This window comes from Bubalus bubalis, chromosome 13, assembly GCF_019923935.1.
Source record: "Bubalus bubalis isolate 160015118507 breed Murrah chromosome 13, NDDB_SH_1, whole genome shotgun sequence".
Taxonomy (NCBI): Eukaryota; Metazoa; Chordata; class Mammalia; order Artiodactyla; family Bovidae; genus Bubalus; species Bubalus bubalis.
Window position 1 is genome coordinate 70540383 of NC_059169.1, and position 26209 is coordinate 70566591.

The 26209-nt window shown below is 38.4% G+C and overlaps 1 protein-coding gene across 8 annotated transcripts in view; it reads left to right on the plus strand.

Annotated features, from left to right (window-relative positions):
* The window catches only part of CAB39L (calcium binding protein 39 like), an 85722-nt gene that overhangs the window by 36730 nt on the left and 22783 nt on the right, over nucleotides 1-26209 (plus strand). For 6 of the 8 annotated variants that reach the window (XM_006063583.4, XM_044926970.2, XM_006063585.4 and 3 more), the window contains 4 exons: nucleotides 4137-4277; nucleotides 7899-8063; nucleotides 13820-13938; nucleotides 23026-23194. In XM_006063583.4, coding sequence (XP_006063645.1) covers nucleotides 4137-4277; nucleotides 7899-8063; nucleotides 13820-13938; nucleotides 23026-23194 — 594 coding nt within the window. Of the gene's footprint in view, nucleotides 1-2099; nucleotides 2122-4136; nucleotides 4278-7898; nucleotides 8064-13819; nucleotides 13939-23025; nucleotides 23195-26209 lie in introns of those variants that run through there. The other 2 variants (XM_044926969.2, XM_006063587.4) reach the window with 2 other exon arrangements.

The window sequence follows — 26209 nt, forward strand, 5'->3', positions numbered from 1 at the left end:
CACAGTGAGTTTGGGGTCTCATTATTAGTCTCAGCTAGAAAAATCCTTTCAATGTTCACATTTAGATCTCTTTTCTACTTAAGCTGTTTTATCTTTGTTGCTTCTACTCCATGTTTTAGTTCCTTTTGCACTTGTTGGCTTCCTCCGCCTCTTTTCATTGTCATAATACGTGTTTTTATAGGATATAACACTGTATCTTCTCCATATTTCTATAATACTGGGTTGGCCAAAACATTCATTCAGGTTTTTCCAATGCAGGATACACTACACACACACACACACACACACACACACACGAATACCTTATCTTGATCCATCATTTTAGTTTGAGCTTTTCTGGTGTTCTGGCCAAACCCTTCTGTGTGGCTGTCTCCCACTACATCGAGAACTCTCTGAGGCTTATTAACTCTTGCATTTAGTAGTGCAAGGCCTCGAACCTTACAGGAACTCAGTAAATATCTTTTGACTGAATAAATATGGACTAATTGTGTACCTTTCAGTTGTCCTCAGTCAATGTTCCGTGGGGTCACTCCTGCCCTGCACAGATCTGGATTGCCATGCTACCTCTGGGGGTGTCTCTACATGTGTGTGTGTATATTATGTGTTGCTCTTTTATCTTGACCAATTCTCCTCTCTTTTTGTCTAGGTCCTTTCCTTTCCTACCTCCCCACCCCCAGTTATCTCTGTTCTGTCTCCTACAGAGAATGAATTCTGGAAGTAGCCTTTCCAGTTGGAGTCCACAGGACACTTATCCCCTTTTCTTGTACTGCTTTAAAAAAAAAAAAAATACAACCTGTGTTATTTGTTGTTTGTTCTGTTTACTTACTTTGTAAATGGGAAAAGTACAGCAGGGCCTGTGTCAGTTATCTGGCATTTGCGTTGCTGCGTGGCTTACCGTCACCACTAACCTGGAGGGCAAGTTGATTTTCAGTGCCCCGGGGGCATTCGTCTGGGCAGTGTCGGTCTGTTGGACCTAACATGGCATCTTCTCTTGTTCCTGCTTCTTGTGTTGCTGAAATATAATGCATGTTCTAGAAACTCTGAGGTAGAATTTATGGGAAAATTACTAGTACCACGTTATCCCAAAGAGGCACCATTTTCAGAACTCCCCCTTACACCCTTTATCTTTGGCCTTGATAGATACTAAGAATTAGACTCAGAATGGGTGTGGGCCAGTGATGAATAAGCAAGAGCTCACTGTATTTGGCCTATCTAATTTGAAAATATGATGCTCTATCTTTGTTTATGAATCAACCTTACAATATAAAGGTTCCTCAAAAAATTAAAAATAGACTGACCATATGGTATAGCAATTCAACTTCTGGGTACTTATCTGAAGAAAATGAAAATGCCAATTCATAAAGAACTATGCATCTTTATTGCAACATTATTTACAATAGCCAAGATAATGGAGACAACCTCAGTGCCCATCTATGGATGAATGGATAAAGAAATGCTCTGTGTGTGTGAGGTGTGTGTGTGTATAGAACAGTATTATTCAGCCATGAAACAGTGAAATCTTGCCATTTGTGACAACAAGGATGGAACTTTGAGGGTATTATGCTAAGTGAAGTAAATCAGAAAAAGACAAATACCATATGATCTCACTTATATGTGGAATCTAAAAAACTAAGAAACAGAAGCCAAGCTTATAGATACACAGAATGGATTGGTGGTTGCCAGAGGCAGAGGGTGGGGTGTGGATGAAATGGGTGAAGGGGGTCAAAAGGTACCAACTTTCAGTCATAAACTAAGTAAGTCATGGGGATGTATTAAAAAATAAAATAAGGTAACTTACTTGGTACTAACAAAATGTATGTGGGCTTTCTCAGAGCCTTTGGCAACATTTGTCCTGATATCTTCATGAGTGAAATAGAAAAAATATGAGTTAAACGTTATGACAAGGTGAATTCACAGTTAGTTTAAAAAAACACTTATTAAAAACTTAAATGACATGTAAACAAGCATGATAACTTTTGAATCATAGTGGATCAGTTACCAAGTCAGAACTAGATTAGGATTTAAATACTTCATGTTTGTTTAGCAGATCCGTTGAATGCCAGCGTTATAATTCTCGACCACAAACAACAAATACTGAAGGAAATTTTTGGAAGGATTCAGGTAACTTAGAGATTTGACAGAAATCCTAGGGAAGCAGATTTGGGAAGTAGGAATCTAGGGGGTGTAGTGTTTAGAACCGTAACCAAGGTTATGCTGGATCCATAACTGGTTAGAGTATTGCTATCAGTTGCTGTTATATATTTGTGTGTAATATTCTTCATCGATTAATTGCATTATTGTTAATAAGAAAAATATGAGGAAAAATGGAGTTAACCCAGAAGTCTTTCTATAGAGGTATTGGTAAAATAAAATTTAATAAGAAATTACCAAATACTCATAGTAATTATATGTCTGTATAATGGATGTTGTTGTTGTTCAGTCGCTCAGTTGTGTCCGACTCTTTGTGACCCATGGACTGAAGCACGCCAGACTTTCCTGTCCTTCACTATCTCCTGAGTTTGCTCAAATTCATGTCCTCTGAGTTGGTGATGCCATCCAACCATCTCATCCTCTGTTGTCCCCTTCTCCTCCTTCCCTCAATCTTGCCCAGCATCAGGGTCTTTTCCAGTGAGTTGGCTCTTCACATCAGGTGGCCAAAGTATTGGAGCTTCAGTTTCAGCATCTGTCTTTCCAATGAATATTCAAGGCTGATTTCCTATAGGATTGACTGGTTTGATTTCCTTGCAGTCCAAGGGACTCTCAAGAGTTTTCTCCCACACTAGAGTTCAAAAGCATCAATTCTTTGGTGCTCAGCCTTCTTTATGGTCCAGCTGTCACATCCATACATGACCACTGGAAAACCATAGCTTTGACTAGACAGACCTTTGTCAGCAACATGGTATCTCTGCTTTTTAATATACTGTCTAGATTTGTCATAGCTTTTCTTCCAAGGAGCAAGCATCTTTTAATTTCATGCCTGCAGTCACCATCTGCAATGATTTTGGAGCCCAAAAAAAATAATGTCTGTCACTGTTTCCATTGCTTCCCCATCTATTTGCCATGAGGTGATAGGCCCAGATGCCATGATCTTAGTTTTTTGAATGTTGAGTTTTAAGCCAACATTTTCACTCTCCTCTTTCACCAAGAGGTTCTTTAGTTTCTCTTTGCTTTCTTCCATTAGGGAAAGCCTAAAAAAATACTATAGCCCGAAAAATACTGTTTTTAGTACTCTTATATTTTGGTTTTAAAAATATATTTTTAAATATAGAGAGAAAAATTAAGGAGGAATATGTATAAAAGCTGATAACAGTTGTTACCTCTGGATCACTGGTTAATGGGAGCTTTTGATTAATTACATCATATTTCTGTAATGTTTGACATATTTTTGCTAATTCATGTAGAGCAAATGAATATGTTTCTCTTAACTGGAGCCTTTAATTTAGATCTTTTTCCCTAGCACATTTTTAGTATAAACAGGGTGATAATAGCTATATTTGGCTTTTTCTGCTCTATGCAAATAAATGTTCTCAAAAAGAAGAACTGATTTTTCTTTTCCCCTCCTCCTCACCTCCCCACTCCCAGCCATCATGGTAATCCTCATTTCATCAGTGAATATGGCCAGCTGAATATTTGAAGAGTAAAAAAAATAAAAATAAACGGATTCTAAATAATTTTACATTGTAATTTTGTTATTGCTATGGAGTGGAATGTTTTAAAATATTGCTTTACCAGAGCTTGTGGATCTTAGTCTGACTTTTGTTTTACATGTTCTATTTTATTTATCATCATTAATATCACCATATTCCTCACTCTCTTTAGTCAAAATATCTAGTTTTAAGTATCAGCTTATTCTCTAAGAATACTCCTTTTCCTATGCTTGCATAAATCTTTAATTTCTCTTATAAGAAAAATATTAAACTCTGAGTAAAAACTTTCAGGTAAACCTTTAAAAATATCTTTCTTGAAATATTTTACACTAACTTAAATTTGGCATGAAACTTAAAACTTGTTTTAGTTTGATCGATTTTAATGTTCCATATTACTGAATTGGTTGTTGAAAATATGACATTTTGGTATAACAATTTAATCATGTTAAGAATTAAAATCATAATTTTTGTTTGTTTACTTGTTTTTAGCATTCTATATTGCATGAAGAGATTTCTATAGATGAAAAAATGCCTCTGTTTAGTAAATCACACAAAAATCCAGCAGAAATCGTGAAAATTCTGAGAGACAACTTGGCCATTTTGGAAAAGCAAGACAAAAAGACAGATAAGGTATGAGCTAAAACAATAATGTTGTTATTAAAATACATGAATAGACCAGAAGCCAATGTAAAAGCTTAATGAAGAATCCTAAACATGGTCTGCGATGCACTCTCAGGGTCTTTGTGAATACATTTAAATTGGTTTCAGGTCTTATGCCATTGATAATTATTGAATATGTTGTCTTGAACTCTTCATTGATTTTCTAGAGCCTCAGACCAACCTTGGATCCTCTAGAGTTAAGGAGTAACAGAATATTACTCAGTCATAAAAAGGAAAGGACATCTTGCCATTTGCAACAACTTGGATAGACCTAGAGGTTCACTATGCTAAGTGAAATAAGTCAGAGAAAGACAAACACTGTGCAATTTCACTTATATGTGGAATCTAAAAAACAAAATAATATTAAGGAGAAACAGTTATTGTCAGAGAGGAGGTGGGGTTGGGATTGGGGGAAGGAATTGATGAGGGAGATTAAGAGGTACAAACTTCCAGTTGCATGGGTATGAGACAGTGTTGAGAATATAGTCAATAACCAAGTAGTGTCTTTGTATGGCCACAGATCGTAACTAGACTTATGTATTTTAGAAATGTATAGAAATGTAGAATCACTATGTTGTGTAACAGAAACTGACATAGTGTTACAGGTCAATTATACTTCAAAAATATATCAACAAACAAACTCAGAAAAAGAGATCAGATTTGTGGTTAACAGAGGCAGGGATGTTGAGAAGAAGGAATTGGATTGTAGTCAAATCTTCCGGTTGAAAGGTAAGAAAGTACTAGAAATATAAATGATAAATGTGATTAACACTGCTGTATGTTATATATGGAAGTTATTAAGAGAATCCTGAGTTCTCATCACAAGGAAAAAATTTTTTTCTCCTCTGTTTCTTTAATTTTGTATCTGTATGCAGTGATGGATAAACTTATTGTGATAATCATTTCATGATGTATGTAAGTCAAATCATTATGCTGTACACCTGAAACTTATAGGACTTTATGTCAATTATATTTCAATAAAACTAGAAGGAAAAAATTCAGAATGAAAAAAAAAACATCTAAAGGGTTTTACAGTTAAACATCTAACAGGTTATACTGTTAATACTTACACTGTGTATAATGTTATACATGAAGGGTAAAAAGTTTGTGTTTAAAGATCATCTGACAGCTTCTACTACGATGCTGCCTTTTTTCTCTTTTTGGCCACACCACAGCGCCATGTGGAATCTCAGTTCCCCAACCAGGGATTGAACCTTGCACTGGAAGCATGGAGTGGTAACCACTGGACTGCCAGGAATATCCAGTGCAGCCTCCTTTTAACATTGTTTTAAAGTCCTACTGAGAAGCACTTCCTCAAAGGAAGGTCTTTTTAGTATCTTAGATATTCCCTCAAGGGACATTGAATCTGACATATTCAGTTTGTCTCTAAAGTGACTGGGGCTTCCCTGGGGTCTCATCGGTAAAGAATCCACCTGCAATGCAGGAGACGCAGGAGATGCGGTTTGACCTCTGGGTGGGGAAGATCCTCTGGAGGAGGAAATGGCAACCGACTCCAGCATTCTTGCCTGGAAGATCCCCATGGACAGAGGAGCCTGGCGGGCTGCAGTCTATGGGGTCGCAAAGAGTTGGACACGACTGATCACACCTGCACCCCTGCACCGACTGCACGCATGCTCTAAGACCCTGCGGTTCCCTCCTAGTGTAAACTCTAGAGATGTTCTTGCACACGTGCACCAGGATGCGTTGTCAAGGTTGTTCATAGCATTGTTGTTCATAGTAACCCATCAGTGGAAACACCTCGATGTCCATCAACAGTGAAACTGAGAAGTTGCAGTCCAGCTATCAATAGAATACTATAGCACAGTGAATTTAAAGAAGTGCTGCGACATAGAGCAGAAAGAATGAGCCTTACAAATACAGTGTTAAGTGAAAGAAACAAATCATAAGAGGATACAGGTGCTATTCCAAGTCAGCAGAACTAAGCTATGTGTTTTGGGAAGCAAACATAGATTTTAAAATAACCTGTAAAGAAAAGTAAATAAGTGATTGTCATCAAAGACATAAAAGGATTTACTTCTAGACTGAAAAGCGGGCATTCAAGGTGGCTTCTGGGATGCTAAAAATGTTCTCTTTTTTGACCTCTGTTTTGGCCACACAAGTGTTTGCTTTATAATTATTCTAAACTCTATATATGTTTAATCTTCTATAGGTATATATCACAATTTAAGAAAACTTCTTACCTTTAATAAATTAAGGATTTCTTCAGTCATATCATGAAATGTATCTGGAAATTCATTTTTTAATTAACAACTACTATTAGTTAGTTTTTTATTATTTTTGCCTTATTCTATTTCCTTCTTTAATTATAATGATTAGAGTACAATATTTGAAAGTACTAAAACTATACCTACTTTAAAATATTCAGCAAAGTGTTAACTAACTTGCCTGTTTGTTTTCCTTACCTGTTTTTTAAATTTTTTTGCTATAATTTCTTAGTATAATTAAGATACTACACAATCTACCATTTTAAAGTGTGCAATTCAGTGGTTATTAGTTTATTCAGAAGGCTGTGTACTCATCACCACCATCTAATTTCAGAATGTTTTCAGCACCTCATTCTGCCCTCCCCAGGCCCTACTCACTGATATACTTTCTTCCTCTGTAGGTTCTCCTGTTATTCTTCTAATTAATTAGTTTGGCTGCACTGAATCTTAGTTGCAGCACATGGAGGTTTTAGCTGTGGCAAGTGAACTCTTAGTTTCAGCATGTGGGAGGGCCCCCTGCATTCGGAGGGTGGAGTACTAGCCACTGGACCACCAGGGCAGTCCCGCTCCTGTTTTTCTTTAGAATGTAGTGAGATTTTATGCCTTTTTTTTTAAGTTTCATAGATAACAAAATGATAATGGTTATGTGTGAGGGATCAGTGGATTGACAAAGGTTATGGGTTTTGACAATATATGATTTTGTACCTGTTCCATTTAAAAAATAAGAATCATAGGGATTTGTTGAAAATCATTAACAAAAGCTTTAAATAAGACTACTTGCTACTGATAAGTCTTCAACATGGATTGAATTTAATTTCCAAGAGTTAAATTTATGATTAATTACTAGCAAAGTTCACTATGAATATGATTTAAAGAAAGATCATTTCAATTATATTAACCAAGTAGAAATACTAAAGATCTCTCTTTTATAAATTAATTTCAGTAATATTTTCAAAAAAAACAAAAACAGTGCCTACTACATGGCTTTTGTTTGTTTATAACTGTATTGAGTTCTTTAATCACAAATAAGCAGAAAATAGGTAACTAGTGGGAAGCTGCTGTATAGCACAGGGGGCTCAGCTGAGTGCTCTGTGATGACCTGGAGGGCGGTGGGGGAATGGGGTTGGCGGGGTGTTGGCGGGTAGAAGGGAGGTTCAGGAGGGAGGGGATATATAGCTGATTCATGGTGTTGTACAGAAGCAGCTCACGCAACACTGTAAAACAGTTATCATTCAATTAATAAAAAATAATAATTATACAGAATTTTAAAAGTAAATAAGCAGGGCTCAAGAAGTGGTTTTTGTTTGTTTGTAGCCTGAAATTTTTTTTTTCACTCTTAACTATTAGCGTATATATTGGTCCCTAGGCTTCAGAAGAAGTGTCAAAATCACTGCAAGCAATGAAAGAAATTCTGTGTGGGACAAGTGACAAGGAGCCCCCAGTGGAAGCTGTGGCCCAGCTCTCACAGGAGCTCTACACCACCGGGCTGTTGGTGACACTCATAGCCGACCTACAGCTGATAGACTTTGAGGTACACCATCTGCCAAAGGATGACAATTGTGCTCTTCAATTTTTATGCACATGACTACCAATATTTGACTGTCACTTTTTGTTACCGTTGTTGTTGTTCAGTCGCTAAGTTGTGTCCGACTCTTTACGACCCCATGGACTACAGCATCCCAGGCCTCCCTGGCCCTCACTTTCTGCTGGAGTTTGCCCAAGTTCACGTCCACGGAGTTGGCGATGCCATCCAACCATCCCATCCTGCTGCCCTCTTTTCCTTTTGCCTTCAGTCTTTCAGGGTCTTTTCCAATGAGTCGGCTGTTTGCATCACATGGCCAAATTGTTACTATTTATATATTATTTAAAATCCCATTTTCTCCACTAAAACTTCTAAAATCACCTTAATCTTTTTTTTTTTTAAAAAGCAAAAGGTATACCATAGTTAAGTTTTATGCAGCTAAGTAGTGAAGTTAATGGTCAATAATAATAAAAGATAACTTGAGTGCTTACTGAACGTTGTATAGTTTTTAAGCACTCTTCTAGTTTAATTCTTTTCTTTTTAAGTTTTAAAAAATATTTATTTATTTGGCTTGCCAGGTTTAATTAGGGCATGTGGGATCTAGTTCCCTGACCAGGGTTCAAACCCTGACCAGGGATTGAACCCAGACCCCCTGCATTGGGAACATGGAGTCTTAGCCACTGACCACGAGGGAAGTCTCTCATTTTATTCTTAAAGCAACCTGTATAGGATCAGTACTATATTATTAGCCTTGATTTATAGATGAAGACCCTAAAGTTTAAAGATATTAATTTCCCCAAAGTCACTCGGTCACTAAGAGCCTAAGCTGAGATTCAAATGTAGTATCTCCCAGGCCTGTTTCTTTAATTAAAACATTTATACCAGTGATTTAAGAATTTTGTTAAATGCTACTAATATAGGATATTTCTCTCATTTTTTGAAAGCAGTTATACCTAATTACTGAAATAATATGTAAAACAATAATCTAGAAACATAAGGGGGTGAATGTGTGTAAGCATTTTATTATCTATGGTATGTCTAACTTAGAACAGTGGTTTCTCAATGAAATGTGTGGTTGTAAGACACATTTCATGATGGAAATCTTGGTTTTGATTTGATTGTTGTTTTGCTACTACTATCAGGCTTTAGATACTGTCAGGTAAGCACTTGGATCTCCATTAATTCTCAGAGATAGAAGGGAATGGAGATTTCTGAAGTAAATTGCTTTAGTTTTGTCACCGAGGAAGTAAAAGGAGACTCATTACAGTGATGGACCAAGATAAGGTCGGGGCTCTGGGGATGTGTGGAAATACTAGCTCACGGTTCTCTGGATGGCTTAGATGGAAGAAGATTTTGGCCAACTAGAGCTGAGGAGCGGAGAAGGCAATGACACCCCACTCCAGTACTCTTGCCTGGAAAATCCCATGGATGGAGAAGCCTAGTAGACTGCAGTCCATGGTGTCGCTAAGAGTCGGACACGACTGAGCAACTTCACTTTGACTTTTCACTTTCATGCATTGGAGAAGGAAATGGCAACCCACTCCAGTGTTCTTGCCTGGAGAATCCCAGGGACGGGGGAGCCTGGTGGGCCGCCGTCTATGGGGTCGCACAGAGTCGGACACAATTGAAGCGACTTAGCAGCAGCAGCAGCAGAGCTGAGGAGGAGGAATGCAGGGCAAGACTGCTCTGTGTGTTTGACTAGAAACAAGACTGTCTGAGGGCCCCCCAGGGCCCAGATTTCAACTCAGCCTCCCTTTTAGAAACCTCTGTCTTGTCTATGGCCATACCACTCTGAACGCGCCCAATCTTGTCTGATCTCCGAAGCTAAGCAGGGGTGGGTCTGGTTAATACTTGGATGGGAGAAACATGTGTCTTTTTCTTCCTTCCCTCCCTTATCTGTTTCTCTAACTTTGACATTTTCTGCTCAATTATCTCCTTTCTTAGTTTTCCCTCTTGCTTGTCTTGTCATTCTTCCTCCCCATCTTACTCCCTATTTCCCTTTTTAAAAATAGTTTGTTTAGTTATTTATTTTGGCTGCACTGGGTCTTAGTTGCAGCATGTGGGATCTAGTTCCCTGACCAGGGATCAAACAAGGGCCCTGTGCATTGGGAGTGTGGAGTTTTAGCCACTAGACCGCCTAGGAAGCCCCTCCTCATTTCCTTTTTTAAACCAGACTTAATGGAATTAAAGTGTAGTTTTATCTTTGTGTTTATATACTTTCATGTTTCCTTAATTTAGTTTAAAATGAGGTATTATGGACATTTGTAGGAGCTGTGCATAGTGGGAAAACCCTTGACTTAGATTTAGAATTGTTTATGGAGTCCCTGCTCTGCCATTTGGTAGTTAGCAACATAACCTCTTTGAGACTAAACTTTACCATCTATAAAATAGGAATAATATCAACTTACAGCATTGTTTTTAAATATTAAACTAAGTAAAATATATATACATATATGTGTTACGGAAGAACACTTAAATATATATGCAAATATATAGATGCCAAATAGTATATTCTCATCTTTTCTCCTTCTCAAACTTAAGTTAAATATAATCTGGTTTATTTTTGTTATAACCCTTGATGTCTGTTTCTTTGTTTATTATTTTAGTTTTAAATTTGGTTGATGAATGACCGTAAATGGGAAACTCCCCTGCTCTTGGAATATGGTGTTAGATTTCTGTAAATCTATTGTTTTGTGTGTTTCCCTGAAAGCAGCAGTGTATTAACCTATTATCATCATTAATTTAGCTTGAGTTAGTTTATGAAATTAACCTAATCTGCAGTGGGATGCTGGAAGGACTATGACCAAGGTTGGTTATGTTTTGAAGACTGAGTCAAGGGTGAAATATTGTCGGGTCTGGTGACCTTGTGAAGCCTTGAGCAACCACAGAATAGATAGGCTCAAAGCGCTCGCCAAGAATTGAGGAGATGGGAGTAGACCAAAGAAAAACTTTGTATGTTTCACATCTTTGTGCTGCATTGACTTAGGTAACAAAAGAGGAACAGTAAGAAAGTTTACTTTAAAATTATTTGGGAATTAAGTCATTAAATTGCCTAAAAATGGACTTCTACATTATCAAGTAGAGTAAAATTTTATTCTCTAAAATCCTTGGGGAAAAATATTTATCTTTCTGAATATTTGAATTTTCCATGTAGCTGAAGATTAAGTTAACTCTTCAAATGGAGAGAGATAAGTAGATAAGTAGTACTTTTGTGGCTTACTTTACATTTTCTTTATAAAATGCATTGTAGACGTGCCTGTCTTCCAAAATGATGTACTAGATGTAATAATTTTCCCTGGTGACTCAATACTATCATTACAAAGGCTTGCTGTCGTGATAATTGCAGGCAGTTTTTTTTTTTTTCCCCAGCTTTATTGAGGTGTAGTTAACCAGACAGCTCTTGACTTTGTTCATTCAGTTGTCACCTAGAACATAGTTATAAATGAATGTGATATTCAATAGGTGAAGCCATCCTCCTCAATCAAGCCCACAGAAAATAAATACTTATAAATGCTTCTTGGTTGAATGAATGAATGAAAAGCAGTTAAAGTTGAAAACAGTTTAGTTTTAAGCATTCCACCGATTACATACAGTATTTTCAGAAAGAACGCACCATTACGAGCATTATTAGACTACTTGCAGAAAGGTACTATCCATTTCTATGGACTAGAAGTGTTAAAGATCAGCCTGCAGGCAGCAACTTTTCTTCTCACGCTTAAAGTATCCACATTAAAAAGTGCGTTTTGTGTGTTAAGTCACTTCAATCATGTCTGACTCTGTGTGACCCCATGGACTGTTGCCCTCCAGTCTCCTGTGTCCATGGGATTCACCAGGCAAGAATACTGGGGTGGGTTGCCATGCCCTTCTCCAGGGAATCTTCCCACCCAGGGATTGAACCTGCATCTCTTCGATTGTAAAATCTTTGGTGTATTTTTATAACAGGAAAGGAAAATTATTTCTTTAGGGATGGGCTGCAGCTTTTGCCCGATAGCCTAAAAAGATAGAGCATTGCTTACAGAGAAAAACAGACCTTTTGTTTAGAAGACACCTACATGGGCTTTTTTATTCACTGTGAAAAGTGAGGTCTCCAGGCAGTGTTTGAAAGGAAAAGACTGCAAGAAAAGAGCTTAGATTCCTTTTGCAGAGTAAAATAACAGAAATTTGAGAAATGTCCTCTCATTGGCTAACTTTGATAGTAGAAGGAAATAGGAGATAGGAAAAGGGTATAGAGTAAGGGCAATTGAAGGCTCCAGAACCATGACAGAGGAAGGGGCTTAAGGAAAAAGATAATCAGAAATGCTGAGGAATCTTTAATAATAGTGATGTGTGGGATTCAACTGGAAGTTGTTTCTGCAGAGTGCTGTAATTACCCTTTGTTACCCTTAAACCCTTGATAAAAGGAACTATGTACTAATAATATGTTGAATGAAGGAGAAGAGGCGGTTTTCTACACTTGGGATAAACCATATATAAAATAGCTAGTTGAGGAAATAACTGGTTGTAGAAGGCAAGACAATGGACAAGGGTTGAGAGGAGCTAGGAGCAGGGATTTGAAATCCAGAGCTGACATCAGTGGTGGTGGCCCAAGGCGTTGGTTTAGATTGAGCTGCTGCTGCTGCTAAGTCGCTTCAGTCGTGTCCGACTCTGTGCGACCCCATGGACTGCAGCCCACCAGGCTCTTCTGTCCATGGGGTTTTCCAGGCAAGAGTACTGGAGTGGGGTGCCATAGCAGAGACCAACTCAGCAATCTGTGTGACAAACCCACTTCCTTCTTCAGAAACCAGGAGGAAAGTAGTCCAATGGGCTGAGCAAAGTACTGGAAGACCCTGCTGGGACGTGAATAAGGGCTCATTAGAAGATAGACCTTTGGGTTACAGTTGTTTAAAAAGAAAACTCATTACTTTATAACCATAAATTTTTGTCTAATCCTTTAAGCCTTAAAGATGCTGACAGAAAAAAAAATTACTTCAGCATATTCTTATGAGTTCCAAAAAAAAAAAAAAAGAGTTATGGCTGAGATTGCAAGCTTTCTGCTTTATGGGCTCAGGATCAAACTCAGAGCTATGGTTTTTGAGGTTTGGCCAGTATTCAAGACACAGCCCTAGACTCTTTGATGTTTTGAAACACAGTGTGATAAGAGATCAAAGGATGAAAACGTATTGTATGTAAGAGTCCATGCATTCATTTTAAAGACAGGTGTGCCTTGCAGAAATAGGGTGGATACAATCAACTGTTCGGGTTGAATTAGAAAGCAGCTCCAAAATGCAGAAAACTTCCTACTGTGATATTAATCACTAATGATTATTTCTTGCTACATTAAAAAACTAAAAGCAAAAAAAGCCCTCTAGAATCAGCTTCTCAATAAGCCAGTTTATGGTCCTAAGTTTTTGAAACTTTCTATCCCCTTAAGACCTTTTTCTGTTCCCCAACCCTAATTAAAAAGTGGTCCTTAATCTTTGATTTTATTACTGTAAAAATAGAGATCATAAAGCCTTTAGACACAAGCTTTGACTGTACTTCATGCATTTAATGATTTGAAATGCTTACTATGTGTGTAGGGCATTGATTTTATTTGGACTTGACTCTGGTTGTTTGTTTGTTTTTGTACCCATCTTTAGACAGATGAAGTCAACGAATGCACAGGTGGGAAAATATCATATTAAATGGACTGAGTATGTTTGTATATAAACAGCTTTTGAAATAATGTACATGCCATACAATTCACCCATTTAAAATATATAACTTAATGGTTGTTTCTTTAACAGGGAAAAAAGGATGTGACCCAGATATTTAACAACATCCTGAGAAGACAGATAGGCACTCGGATTCCTACCGTGGAGTACATTAGTGCTCATCCTCACATCCTGTTTATGCTCCTCAAAGGGTAGGTGGATGCTTTCCTTTAAAGTAGGTTTGAGTCTGGAAAAGTTGTTAAAAGTAGATAGCGTTAGCATCATTTCAGATATGATCGATTCCCTTTTGGATTCATATTTGCTGTGCTTGAAGTCAGCCCTCCAAATCTATGTCTCTGTGATTGTTCAGGCTGCAACAAAATGCTTTCTAAGTAAAATTCCTTCCACCTACTGCCCCTCTTTCCTCCACTTTCCTGTCTTCTCTACCTATTACATTATAGCTTACACTTCCCAATCCGCCCTCTTTCTGGCTGCCCACTTACCCTCTTTGCTTCACTAGTGGCTCAGATGGTAAAGAATCTTCCTACAAGAGACCCAGCTTCAGTCCCCAGGTTGGGAAGATCCCCTGGAGAAGGGAATGGCTACCCACTCCAGTATTCTTGTCTGGAGAATTCCATGGACAGAAAAGCCTGGTGGGATACAGTCCACTGGGTTGCAAAGAGTTGAACACAATTGAGCAACTAACACTTTCACATTCACACTTTACCCTCTTTACATAAAATTGAATCCCCTCATTATACAAATATACACAGACACGGACGCATACATACAATGTCCTTTCAATGGTTATCTTCTACTCAGGTGACATGCTTTCACGTGGGGATAGAATAAATATCACTGTACATATATGGCACCACAGGGCAGCCAAAAACCTAAAGTCTAGTCAGGTAATGAAATCCCCGATTATGACTTTTTTATGTTTGCTCATTTACAAAGGTTTCCTGGGCATTGTGAGGCTACTGTAACTCCTAGGATCAGAAATATGGATGTAGCAAGGCTTGGGGATAGTAGCCTTTTGTCTTTTGTCTCCCCTTCTCTGTCTTTCTACTTTATCATTTTGAACTTCACATGCTATTCCATACCTAGTCCATCTCATTTGTTTTCAGTTCCCAAGTCCTTGTGCATTTTAAAATATTTAATTGTATCAAAATAATACATGCCACATAGTTGAAAAACCAGATATAGGGACTTCTTGGTGACCTGGTGGCTGACTCCGCCTTCCCGATGCAGGGGGCCCAGATTCAATCCCTGGCTAGGGAGCTAGATCCCACATGCCGCAGCCGAGACCCGGTGCAGCCGAATAAATAACCAGACTCAACAACAAACAGCGGCTCTTTGCTTTTTCCTTCTCCATCCCTCAGTCCCATTTACCAAAGACACCCACTTTGATCTTTTTTATTTGTTCATCTGGTATTTACCTCTATATTATGAATTAGGAGCTTTTACTAAGTTTTGATTTGTCCATTTGAAAAATATATCTGTTAAATTTCTCATGGACTAGGTGACAATTTTGTTTTTCCACCACCACCACTACTCCATTTTCCTTCCCCTCACCTTCCCAATATCCTTTATCACAATTTTTTATTTCATTAAAAAGGCACATTTATATTATTATAGCTATGTAGTGTACTATTACTTTGTTTTTCTGTACAAAATATTGTTTTTACTGGAGAATTAAGTCTTTAAATTCTGTGAAGGGCAATATACTTGTATCATGTATTAGGGTAGTTTAAAAGTATAAGAAACCTTAAGCTTTATAAGAAATATACCCCACAATGTAGTGGCCCCACTACAAGATAAATGTATTTTTCACATAATAGAGAAGAACAGATGTTAGGTCAGCAGGGGTTCCTTCAAAGTGTGCTTCCTAAGATCACTTTGTTGATTGCCAGTTCAGCCCACAGGAAGGCAAAAATACTTGGGAGAATCTATGAGCCAGGCCTGGAAATGGCTTGTGTTACTCCCACTCACATTCCATTTGAGAGCACTTAGTCACTTGGCCTCTTAATTCTTAAGGGAACCTGAGAAATGTAGTTAGCGCCCAGGAAGAAGAGGAGAAAGGATTCTGCAGACAGCCTACAGTCTCTGCCCCTTAGTGTTTCTTTGAAAATGTATTCCCTTCCATATTCTCTGTCCTTACTTTCTAGACCTCCTGTTAGTCAAAGCAAAATCTCTGAGGTTGATTTCTTAATTCTTCTGTTTTCTGTTTGTCTTTTTGTCTCACTAGTTAGAAGATATTCTTAATTGTATCTTCCATTGAAGATAAACTCAACTGAACTTTCCTTTCAACTACCCTATTTTTAATTTATAAGAACTCTTTTTTGTTCTCTGATTATTCCTTTTTCTGGTCTCTTGCACTTATCTCTGTGACCTTGGGCAAGCCTCTGCAGCTTTCTACCAAGTCTCAGTTTCCTTATCTGTAAAGTAAGAGTAAAATTTATAATATTACCTTTGCACAAAATAATGTTACATTATATGCATTGTCAGACAGATTTTCGTGTCCAGCCAGGGTTCTGCTATTTACTTGCTAAGACTTTGGGCAAGTTACCTTCCTTAAGTCTTGATTTCCTCATTGCAATCTGAAGACAATAATAATACCTATACTTCAGTAGGTCATTATGAGTCTTTTAGTGAGGTAGTTTCTGCAGAGTTTAGCACTGAGCACATGGTACTCTACTTGGTAACTACTAGTCTAAAAAATTATTATTACTATCCCTCTTAAGAGCTGTAGTTCACACTGAGTAAAATTTTGAACAAATATAATTAAGACCATACATAAGTGTCAGAATAATACTGTAAAGGGAAGTGTTCATTTTCAGTTCAGGTAGATCTTCAAGATTTAATGGGATATGATCTGCATACCTGGTCATTGGTGGAAAACACTGAAATGATCAGTTTGTACCCCCATCTGGAGATTCTAAAATGTTAACCTAAAGCATTTAACATTATCCTATAGGAAATGGGAAGCCATTGGATTGTTTTGGGAGGAAAATATCAGATTTGTGTTTCAGCAAGTGAAGACAAATTAATAGTCATTTGAAGTTGATTTATAGGACTTCCCTGGTGGTCGAGTAGTTAAATTAATCTCTGCATTAAATTAAATCCAGAGATTAAATTAACTGCCAGTACAGGCAGGAATCTGTCTGCCAGTGCAGGGATCCCTCCATGTTCGATCCCTGGCCCAGAAAGATTCCACATGCCATGGAGCAACTAAGTCCATGCGGCACAGCTGCTGAGCCTGCACGCCCTAGAGCCTGTGCTCCACAGCAAGAGAAGCCGCTGCAACGTGAAGCCTGAGCGCTGCAAACAGAGAGTAGCCTGTGCTTGGCGCAGCTAGAGAACACCCAGGCACAGCAATGAAGACCCAGGGCAGCCAAAAATAAATAAATTATTTTAAGTTCATCTCCTTTGAAAAAATAAAATGGAGTTAGCTTGTAAATAAGTGATCCCTTGACAATGCTGAAATATGTTGTCCTCCTAAAATATGTTGGAGAGCACATCAGCTGATGTGGAAGAGAAGTGGTGTGGATGGTTTAAAGCGGTATCTTCCGCAGTGAGGTCATTATGTGAAAGGAGACATGCAGCTCCACAAACTGCATTCTTGGAGTGGGAATTATTTGTTTGGAGGATCTCCTTTCTGTAGTTGCTGTCACTGAATAGCAGTCAGATGATGGCAACTGTCTCTATTATAATGATTCTTCCTTTATTTTGTAACCTAGAGTTTAAACTCATTCCTTCACGTCCTGCTTTATAGACACCACTTATTGAGTGTTTGCTATGTGCCAGGTACTACATTCAGTGTCTTTACTTATGCTGTTTCATTTAATCCTTCTATCAATACGCTGAGGACTAGGTATTATCCTCACCATTTTACAGATGAGGAAATTTAAACTTAGAGTACGGCTATTGCTCAAGGTTATATATACAACTGAGTGACAGCCAATTTTTCAGTCCAGGTCTGATTCTAAATTCCATTTTAACCATTAATACATCCTTAAAAAGACTCGAAGCCCTTCAGATAGGAAGGAAGAGGGAATTATAGAAGACCCTGAGGACAGAGTAGACAAAAGGAAGCCTCAAATGGAATCACTGCACCTGAATCAACTTTCCCCATTACCATTTTCTAGGTTAGCTTGAAATGCCTGCAGTTTAGCTAGCCGTTTGGTGAAGGTCAGCATTTTTACTGAATTATCTCTTGCAAAGTTGCTCGAAAACTTAGAATATAACTTTACTGGTGCACTCATATATCAAATAATGATGTTATTTAGGGATATGGTAGTAACATGCTATATTGGACCTAAGTTGAACCATAAAGAATGTAAGAAAGAAAGAAGTTGATTCTTGTCTATCAAGGAGAATCATTTGGATATGGGATACAAAACTTGGTAAAAGGATTTGGAGCCCAAAGTTTATGAAAAGATTATTTAAAAGGACTTTCTCACTTTAGACAAACTTTTCTCCTGCCCCATGCAAATGACATTCCAGGATACTGAGAGAATTTGAGAATGAGGTTGCTAAACTGCTCTCGGTGAGTAAGGAACCACTGCCAGTGGAAGATGTTTCAAGTCCAATATTAAAATAATAAATTTCTCCTAATAATCTTACTTTTAAAAATTTTATTGCAAAACTTTTTTCAACCATATACAAAAGACAAAACAAAGAAATCCCATGTTCCAACCTTCATAACCATTGATATTTTGCTGTGTTTTTTTTCCTCTATCTTCCCAACACCCCTCCCTTATTTTTTCTGGTTTTTTTTTTTTTTTTTGTAGTATCATTATGAACTAGTGGACTTAGTATGTTTTCATACATCTTAAATAATTGTACTTTTAATCAAGCATCAATTTTTTTTAAGTATATCTATATAAGATGTATAAAAAACACTAGGAAAAGTTTTATAAAGTATCTTTCAGCAAACACTTGGCCTCCTCAATATAATCAAGAAGTTTTGCTTCTAATATAGAAACATTTGCTAACTTTAAAAATAACAAGCTAACACTGTCCACTGAAAAGGCCTAGAAGCAGTAACAACCCAATGTTAATGAGTATCCCTAGCATTCAGATTGTAGTTTCTAAGAACCATTTCTAACTAAAAGGAGCCAGAGTCCTTTGTTCAGTTCAGTTCAGTCGCTCATTTGTGTCCGACTCTTTGCAACCCCATGAATCACAGCACGCCAGGCCTCCCTGTCCATCACCAACTCCCGGAGTTCACCCAAACCCATGTCCATCGAGTCGGTGATGCCATCCAGTCATCTCATCCTCTGTCATCCCCTTCTCCTCCTGCCCCCAATCCTTCCCAGCTGGGAGGGATTGGGGGCAGGAGGAGAAGGGTCAGCTGACCAGAGTCAGCTCTTCGCATGAGGTAGCCAAAGTATTGGAGTTTCAGCCTCAGCATCAGTCCTTCCAATGAACACCCAGGGCTGGTCTCCTTTAGGATGGACTGGTTGGATCTCCTTGCAGTCCAAGGGACTCTCAAGAGTCTTCTCCAACACCACAGTTCAAAAGCATCAATTCTTCTGCACTCAGCTTTCTTCACAGTCCAACTCTCATATCCATACATGACCACAGGAAAAACCATAGCTTTGACTAGACGGACCTTTGTTGGCAAAGTAATATCTCTGCTTTTCAATATGCTGTCTAGGTTGGTCATAACTTTCCTTCCAAGGAGTAAGCGTCTTTTAATTTCATGGCTGCAGTCACCATCTGCAGTGATTTTGGAGCCCCCCAAAATAAAGTCTGACACTGTTTTCCACTTTTTCCCCATCTCTTTCCCGGGAGAAATATCAATAACCTCAGATATGCAGATGACACCACCCTTATGGCAGAAAGTGAAGAGAAACTAAAAAGCCTCTTGATGAAAATGAAAGAGGAGTGTGAAAAAGTTGGCTTAAAGCTCAACATTCAGAAAACTAAGAGTCCTTTGTAGAAACGGCTAATGCCAGGTCTGTGTTAGGAAATGTACAGGATGGCCAGAGAGCAAGGAAATGTTCACAAACTAGTGGGAGTGATATCAAACGGACAGGGGTCATCTGGAAAAGGCCACTTTTGCTTTTGATGCTTTTCCTAGCGCTGGCTGCCCTTGTTTCTTCTATCAGGAGCAACAAAAGTCATTTTTCTCCTTACACAATATAATCTGCATTCTTAAACTGAGATATTCTTGCACAGGATCTTTGTTCAAATCATTTTATGTGTAATATTAATTTTGCTCACCACCAGATGAGATAAGTGCTCTTACACTTTGGCTTTTATTAAATTTGAAACAGATCTTCTGTGCTATTATTTGAATAAGCATGCATATAAAATAGTGTGCCTTCTCCACACTGACACAATTAACTATACGGTCCAGACTTCCCATGTGGTTTCCCAGATAGCTCAGTGGTAAAGAACCTGCCTGCCAGTGCAGGAGATGCAGGAGACTCGAGTTCAATCCCTGGGTCAGGAAGATCCCCTGGAGTAGGAAATGGTAACCCATTCTAGTATTCTTGCCTGGAAAATTCCATGGAGAGAGGAGCCTGGTGGGCTACAGTCCATGGGGTTGCAAAGAATTGGATATGTCTGAGCTACTGAGCATGCATGTGTGCATATTATCTAAACAGCAAATCAGGAGGAGGATATGGTTCAGTTCTATAAAATAATGATTTACATTTATTGGAATAACTTTTATCAGCAACCTGCCACTAGGTTAGTTGTTGTGGAGAACATAGTGATTTGTCATGGTCCTTGTCCTTGAGACCCTTATCCACAAGTAGAATAAAATAGATGAGGTAAATATTGATTCTTTAACCAAACCTAAGGATATTAATGTTCTTGGGATTTGAAACTTAAGGTACTTAACTTATGGAGCACTTCTTTATAGAGCAATCAATAAACTATCAAAAGTCAGTATCCTGGAGGATAGTCAGGTTGAAACATGTGAATTACAAGTTCCTTAAAGGGTACTGAGGAAAATTGGAAATTTCTTTATATATCCCAGTATATTCCTAACTGTAAGAAGTTGTCAGCTCAGAGGAATGACCGTTCCACTCTTGGGTGCAAACCACTAGGATGGAATGACCAGTGTTCTGACCCAGAGTTGCATTTTGAAAAATACTCTCTTGGTTCTCAAGAATAAATAGTCTCTGCATCACAGATGGTTCGGATAAACTTCACCTAATGAAACAAACAAAAAAAAGGAACTAATTATACATAAAAGTTGCGAGTAGAAACTTTTTTTCTATAGTTTCCATTTGATTAGTTAAGAAATGAGAATGGCTAGAGATCATACAGTATTTTCTATAAGCCAAAGTTTGTGTCTCATTAGAGACCTAGTATTAAGAAGTTTAATCAGAGTTTGAAGTTTACTAAATTCTTTATACACCTTTGTGAAAGACATTATGCTAAGCACTCTCTGGAGACTAGGGTAAGGATAGAGGCAGGTACCAGTAAGACACAGATACCCCATGGAGATTCACACAGAGGAGGAAAGCAAGTAACACAATGAGTAAAGCGTATCCTTAGCAATTGAGCTGTTTGTGATGAGGTAAAGAAAACAAATGTATAACAATTTATTGCAATGGGCCATACTGAAGAATGAGAAATGTGTTAAAGTGGAATTACAGACAAGCTATTTAGGAGTCTGAAGGCGGGGAGGGTGACTCTGAATGGTAGGTGATTGGAAACACTTCAAGGAGGAGGTGGCATTTGAACTAAGTTTTGAAAAATGAGAGAGAATCTTAGAGGTGAAAACTTACGGAGCAGGGCATTCTAGGTTGAGAGAAGGCCATACCCCAGAGAATTAAGGGAGGTGATGGGAGATGAAATTGAAAGGTTAAGTTTAAAGCAAAATTATGAACGTCCATAAATATCTTACTAATAAGTCATTTTAGGATTTTAATTTTGTGCCCCTTACGTTTTTTCTCTAGGTCAACAGTCTTTTTTTTTTTTTTTTATCACTTCTTCAGTGCTCTATTAGTAAATGACTGTTCTTCTCCTTCACATTTCAGAAAATGTACCCCTCTATGAAGGGGTACATCTTTAATAAAACCCACCTTATAACTCTTCCATGCATGCCAGTAGGCTGATTTTCAAATTCTTCTGATAAGAGAAATTACTAATACTATAATTTGGCATTTTTTAATATTCTACAAAGAATCGTACCTATCTGAATATATTAGCATTTAATGTTAACATGAGTTTTTCAGGGACTATTCAGATGATATTTGTGAATATTATTCCACATAAAAATGGGAAAAAATGAATAAATACCGCCCTGGTTTAATGACTTCTCTCAGAGACCTTTCTTTGCTGTTTTCCCTACTATAATTATAAATTTGAAGTTGCCAAGTAGCCTGTTTCCTAAATTGTGGGAAAGAGGTTTTATTCTTGAATCTGAAGTTCATGTAAATATTCTTTTGTTATTCTTGAATCCTCAATTTCCCTCAGCCCAAATTTATTCCTCAACCTACCCCAACATCTACAAGCTCTGTTGACTCTTCCTCTGAACAATATCCATGACCTACCCACAGTCCTCTATTCTACTACCATTGCCCAACCCAAGCCCCCATTGTCTCTAGCTGGGCTGCTGTTCCTCCTCACTAGCTAGTCTCCCTGATTGTCCTTTAGCTCTGCAGCCCATTTTTTCCTGTTTTACAGAATTCTCCACAGGGAGCCAGAATGATCATTTTTAAAGTATCTGATCAGCTGTGTTAATTGCGTACGTTAAACTCTGCAAAGGCTTCCTACCACATTTACCTTGGCTTACAAAGCTGCTGGTTCTTTCCTTGGACCCTTTGCACTTTTAGTTCCTTTTCCTGGAATGCTTTTCTCCTTCCAGGACCACTTAGTCTAAAGTAAAACAAATTAAGGAGTCACACTGTCTAGAGTACCTATTTTATTTTCTTCAGTTTCATAGCCCTGAAGTATATGAAATTACCTGGTCATTGTTTATAGTCTGCTTCCTTTCCCACCAGACGCATTTTCACTAAATTGTGAATGCTAGGAAGGCTGTCTGCTGACTGTTGTATCCCCAACAAAAGATACTGTTGTATCTTTTCTAATCAATTCCAAGATTTCTTTAAGTATGTTGAACATGAACATTTGATATCGCTTCAGATGCCTTTGCTACTTTTAAGGTATCCCCAGCATCTGAAATAGTGCCAGGCACAGTGTAGGTATTTAGTGGGTATTCAGTGAGTGGTGTTTGAATGAACTGTGACAGATGGTACCTATGCTGCCATTAACAGCAGTATTGAAATGGTTCTTTTAATACATAGTTCTTCTCTCTCTTGTTTGTGCTTTAGCTATGAAGTCCCACAGATCGCCTTACGTTGTGGTATTATGCTGAGAGAATGTATTCGACATGAACCACTTGCCAAAATCATCCTCTTTTCTAATCAATTCCAAGATTTCTTTAAGTATGTCGAACTGTCAACATTTGATATCGCTTCAGATGCCTTTGCTACTTTTAAGGTAATTCCCTGTCCACCTCCCTGCCAACCCCTGCCAGAATCAGCAGGGTTATTTAGTTTCGGTACTTAAGTCACTTGGCTCTAAGAGGCAGTTTAATTTTAAAAACCAGAAAATTGTGTTTCTTAGACCTGAGCATAGCCAACCGTGTATGATATGGATCGTAAGAGAATTCAGTAACAGAATACAATCTACTAGACCCGTCTGTCACATTGTGGAAAGAGCAACTCAACATGCTTGTCATGGGGCTTCCCTGGTGGTCTAGTGAGTAACAACCCACCTTGCAATGCTGGGGACTCTGGTTCAACCCCTGTTTGGGGAAGATCCCACATGACATGAGGCACCTGGGCACATAAAAAGTCTCACCTGGCCAAACAACAGTTGTACAGTGGCTACAGATGAAGCCCTCAAGAGTCTATCCTAGAACACATGGTAAGAGGGGCCTTGGTGTGTCAAATATGAAGAAGGACATTTAACACAAAGGACCGTTCCATTTCTTTCTAGCAAATATTTGTGCTGAAATAATTAAGAAGGTGTTCTCTATTAGTAAATCCTGTAGTGCCTTTTTTTTTTTTCCCCTTTTCTATCTGATGACCCTTCACCATCATGGAAACAAGTTAGTTCCTTTTTTGAAAAACCATCAATAAGACTTCACAAATAGCTGTACACCTACAACAGCTCTAATGAACGGGAGAAAAGCAAATTCAATTCAGCATTCATTTCTGAAAATTTCCCCAAAGATTTTTCAACATTTAATAGAATAAACAAATGTGATAATAATGTCTTGACATCATATGATAGACCCAATTTAACTTTCAGCACAATATTGAAGCACAAAGATAAATTACGACAGTTTGTACTTGAGCGTATTTTTTGTTGAACTTAAGTCCCTGAGAATCTAAATAACCTTAAAAAAAAAAAACTTTCCTAGTATGCTACTGATATTGAAAATGCCAATTTTCTACATTTTACCAAAATGCTGTGTTCAATATAATGTAATGAACGCAAGTCCCTTTTTAAAAATCAATTAATTAATTTGTTTTTGGCTGTGCTGTGTCTTCATTGCTGTGTGTGCAGGCTTTCTGTAGTTGCAGCTAGCGGGGGCTACTCTTCCTTGTGGTGTGAGGGCTTCTCATTGGAGTGGCTTCTCTTGTTGGGGAGCACAGTTTCTAGAGCAGGGGCTCAGTAGTTGTGGCACACGGGCTTAGTTACTCCGAGGCATGTGGGATCTTCCTGGACCAGGGGTCGAACCCGTGTCCCCTGCATTGGCAGGTAGATTCTTATCCACTAGGCCACTAGGGAAGTCCCATTTTTTTTTTTAAGTAACTGCTTTCAAAGGGATTTGTTTGCTCGATTGGTTGGCTGGTTTGGGCTTTTGTTTTTAACTTCTTAGGCTTAGCCTCTTTTTTTGACCTGTAGGATGACTGTTCTTCAGTTTAATTATTGACGTTTTACCATTATTGGATTGTATTTTCTCATGGCCTTGTCTGCAAATTTTCCATTCCCCAAAAAGATTCCTTATAACCACAGTCTCTTCCATGCCCCCCTCTAAGAATTGACATGCTAAAAAGTGGTTTGAATTCCATCTCTGTCTGCACCTGATTTGCTGTACGTCCTTGAGCAAGTTAGTTAACCCTTGGTCCTCATTTTCTTCATCTGTGAGATGAGGAATATAATCCTTGTTTTTGCAGAATTGTGCAGATTAGAAATAACCTATGTAAAGTGCGAAGCACACTCTCCAGCACGTAGTAAATGCAGCTGTTCTGAGCTGCTGTGATCTTGGGTCCCTGCCAAGGAACGTGTGTCTCTGTCATTTCACCCCGAGTTCTTCCAGGCTGTGCAGAATTCACTAAAATACCAATATCGATAATTTTTAGCATAAGACTTAGACCGTGCAGAAGCTAGTCCTGTCAAAACAGAATTCTTAGGAGGTGGGATGAAATAATACACTATTTTGAATACTTTTTAAATTTTTAAAAATTTTTTAAAATTTGAATTTTAGTTTTCTTGGCAATTTCCAGGCTTTTTCCTTTTTTGGGGGGATCCTAGCTATTTTTTTTCCCACTCAGTTCTTTGATCTTTAATAATGCAACAACTGTATTTGTCTATATATTGTGTATATATACATGTGTGTGTGTGTGTGTGTATATACACACACAGACACACATATATAAGATATTATAGAAAAATCCAAGTGAACATTTTGGCCCACCCTATATATGTATACGGGGCTTCCCAGGTGGTGCTAGTGGCAAAGTACCCACCTGCCAATGCAGGAGATGTAAGAGACACAGGTTTGATCCCTGGGTTGGGAGGAGGGCACAGCAACCTACTCCAGTATTCTTGCCTGGAGAATCCCATGGACAGAGGAGCCAGGCAGGCTGCAGTCCATGGGGTCACACAGAGTTGGACACAACTGAAGCGACTTAGCGTGCATATTTGTATATGGGGCTTCCCTGGTGGCTCGGACAGTAAAGAATCTGCCTGCTACGCAGGAGACCCAGGTTCAATCCCTGGGGTGGGAAGATGCCCTGGATATGGTACAGTCCCTCCAGTTTTGCATTATTATGTGTATAAATTTGAGGGTATATCTATATGTATAATGTGTACACACTCACTTATTGTCTCTATCCACACACATATGTGCTGGAGGAATTTTTTCCTACCCTATCATATATTCTATTGTTGGAGTTTAAAGTTATTTTTTCCCTTAGATTTGAAGGAGCGGCTGCTCACAGAACCCCTCCTTATTTCTCTTTCTTTTGTGTAGCACTAATGGAGGGTGAATGGAAAGCCTTCACAGGCAGCACGTACCCGCCGGTGCTCGTTCCGGTGTCACCATGGTTGCAGGTGTAGGGCCCGAGGCCATGGCAGATTGTGAGCCTTGTACTCAAGGCTGATGACGTCATAGATGCAGAGCTCCATGGGTGCAGCCATCCAGAGTGCCTGCTGCAGCCCATGCAGAGACCTTTCTAACCTGAGTCAGCTCAGAAAGCCACTAGTAATGCTCAGGAGATG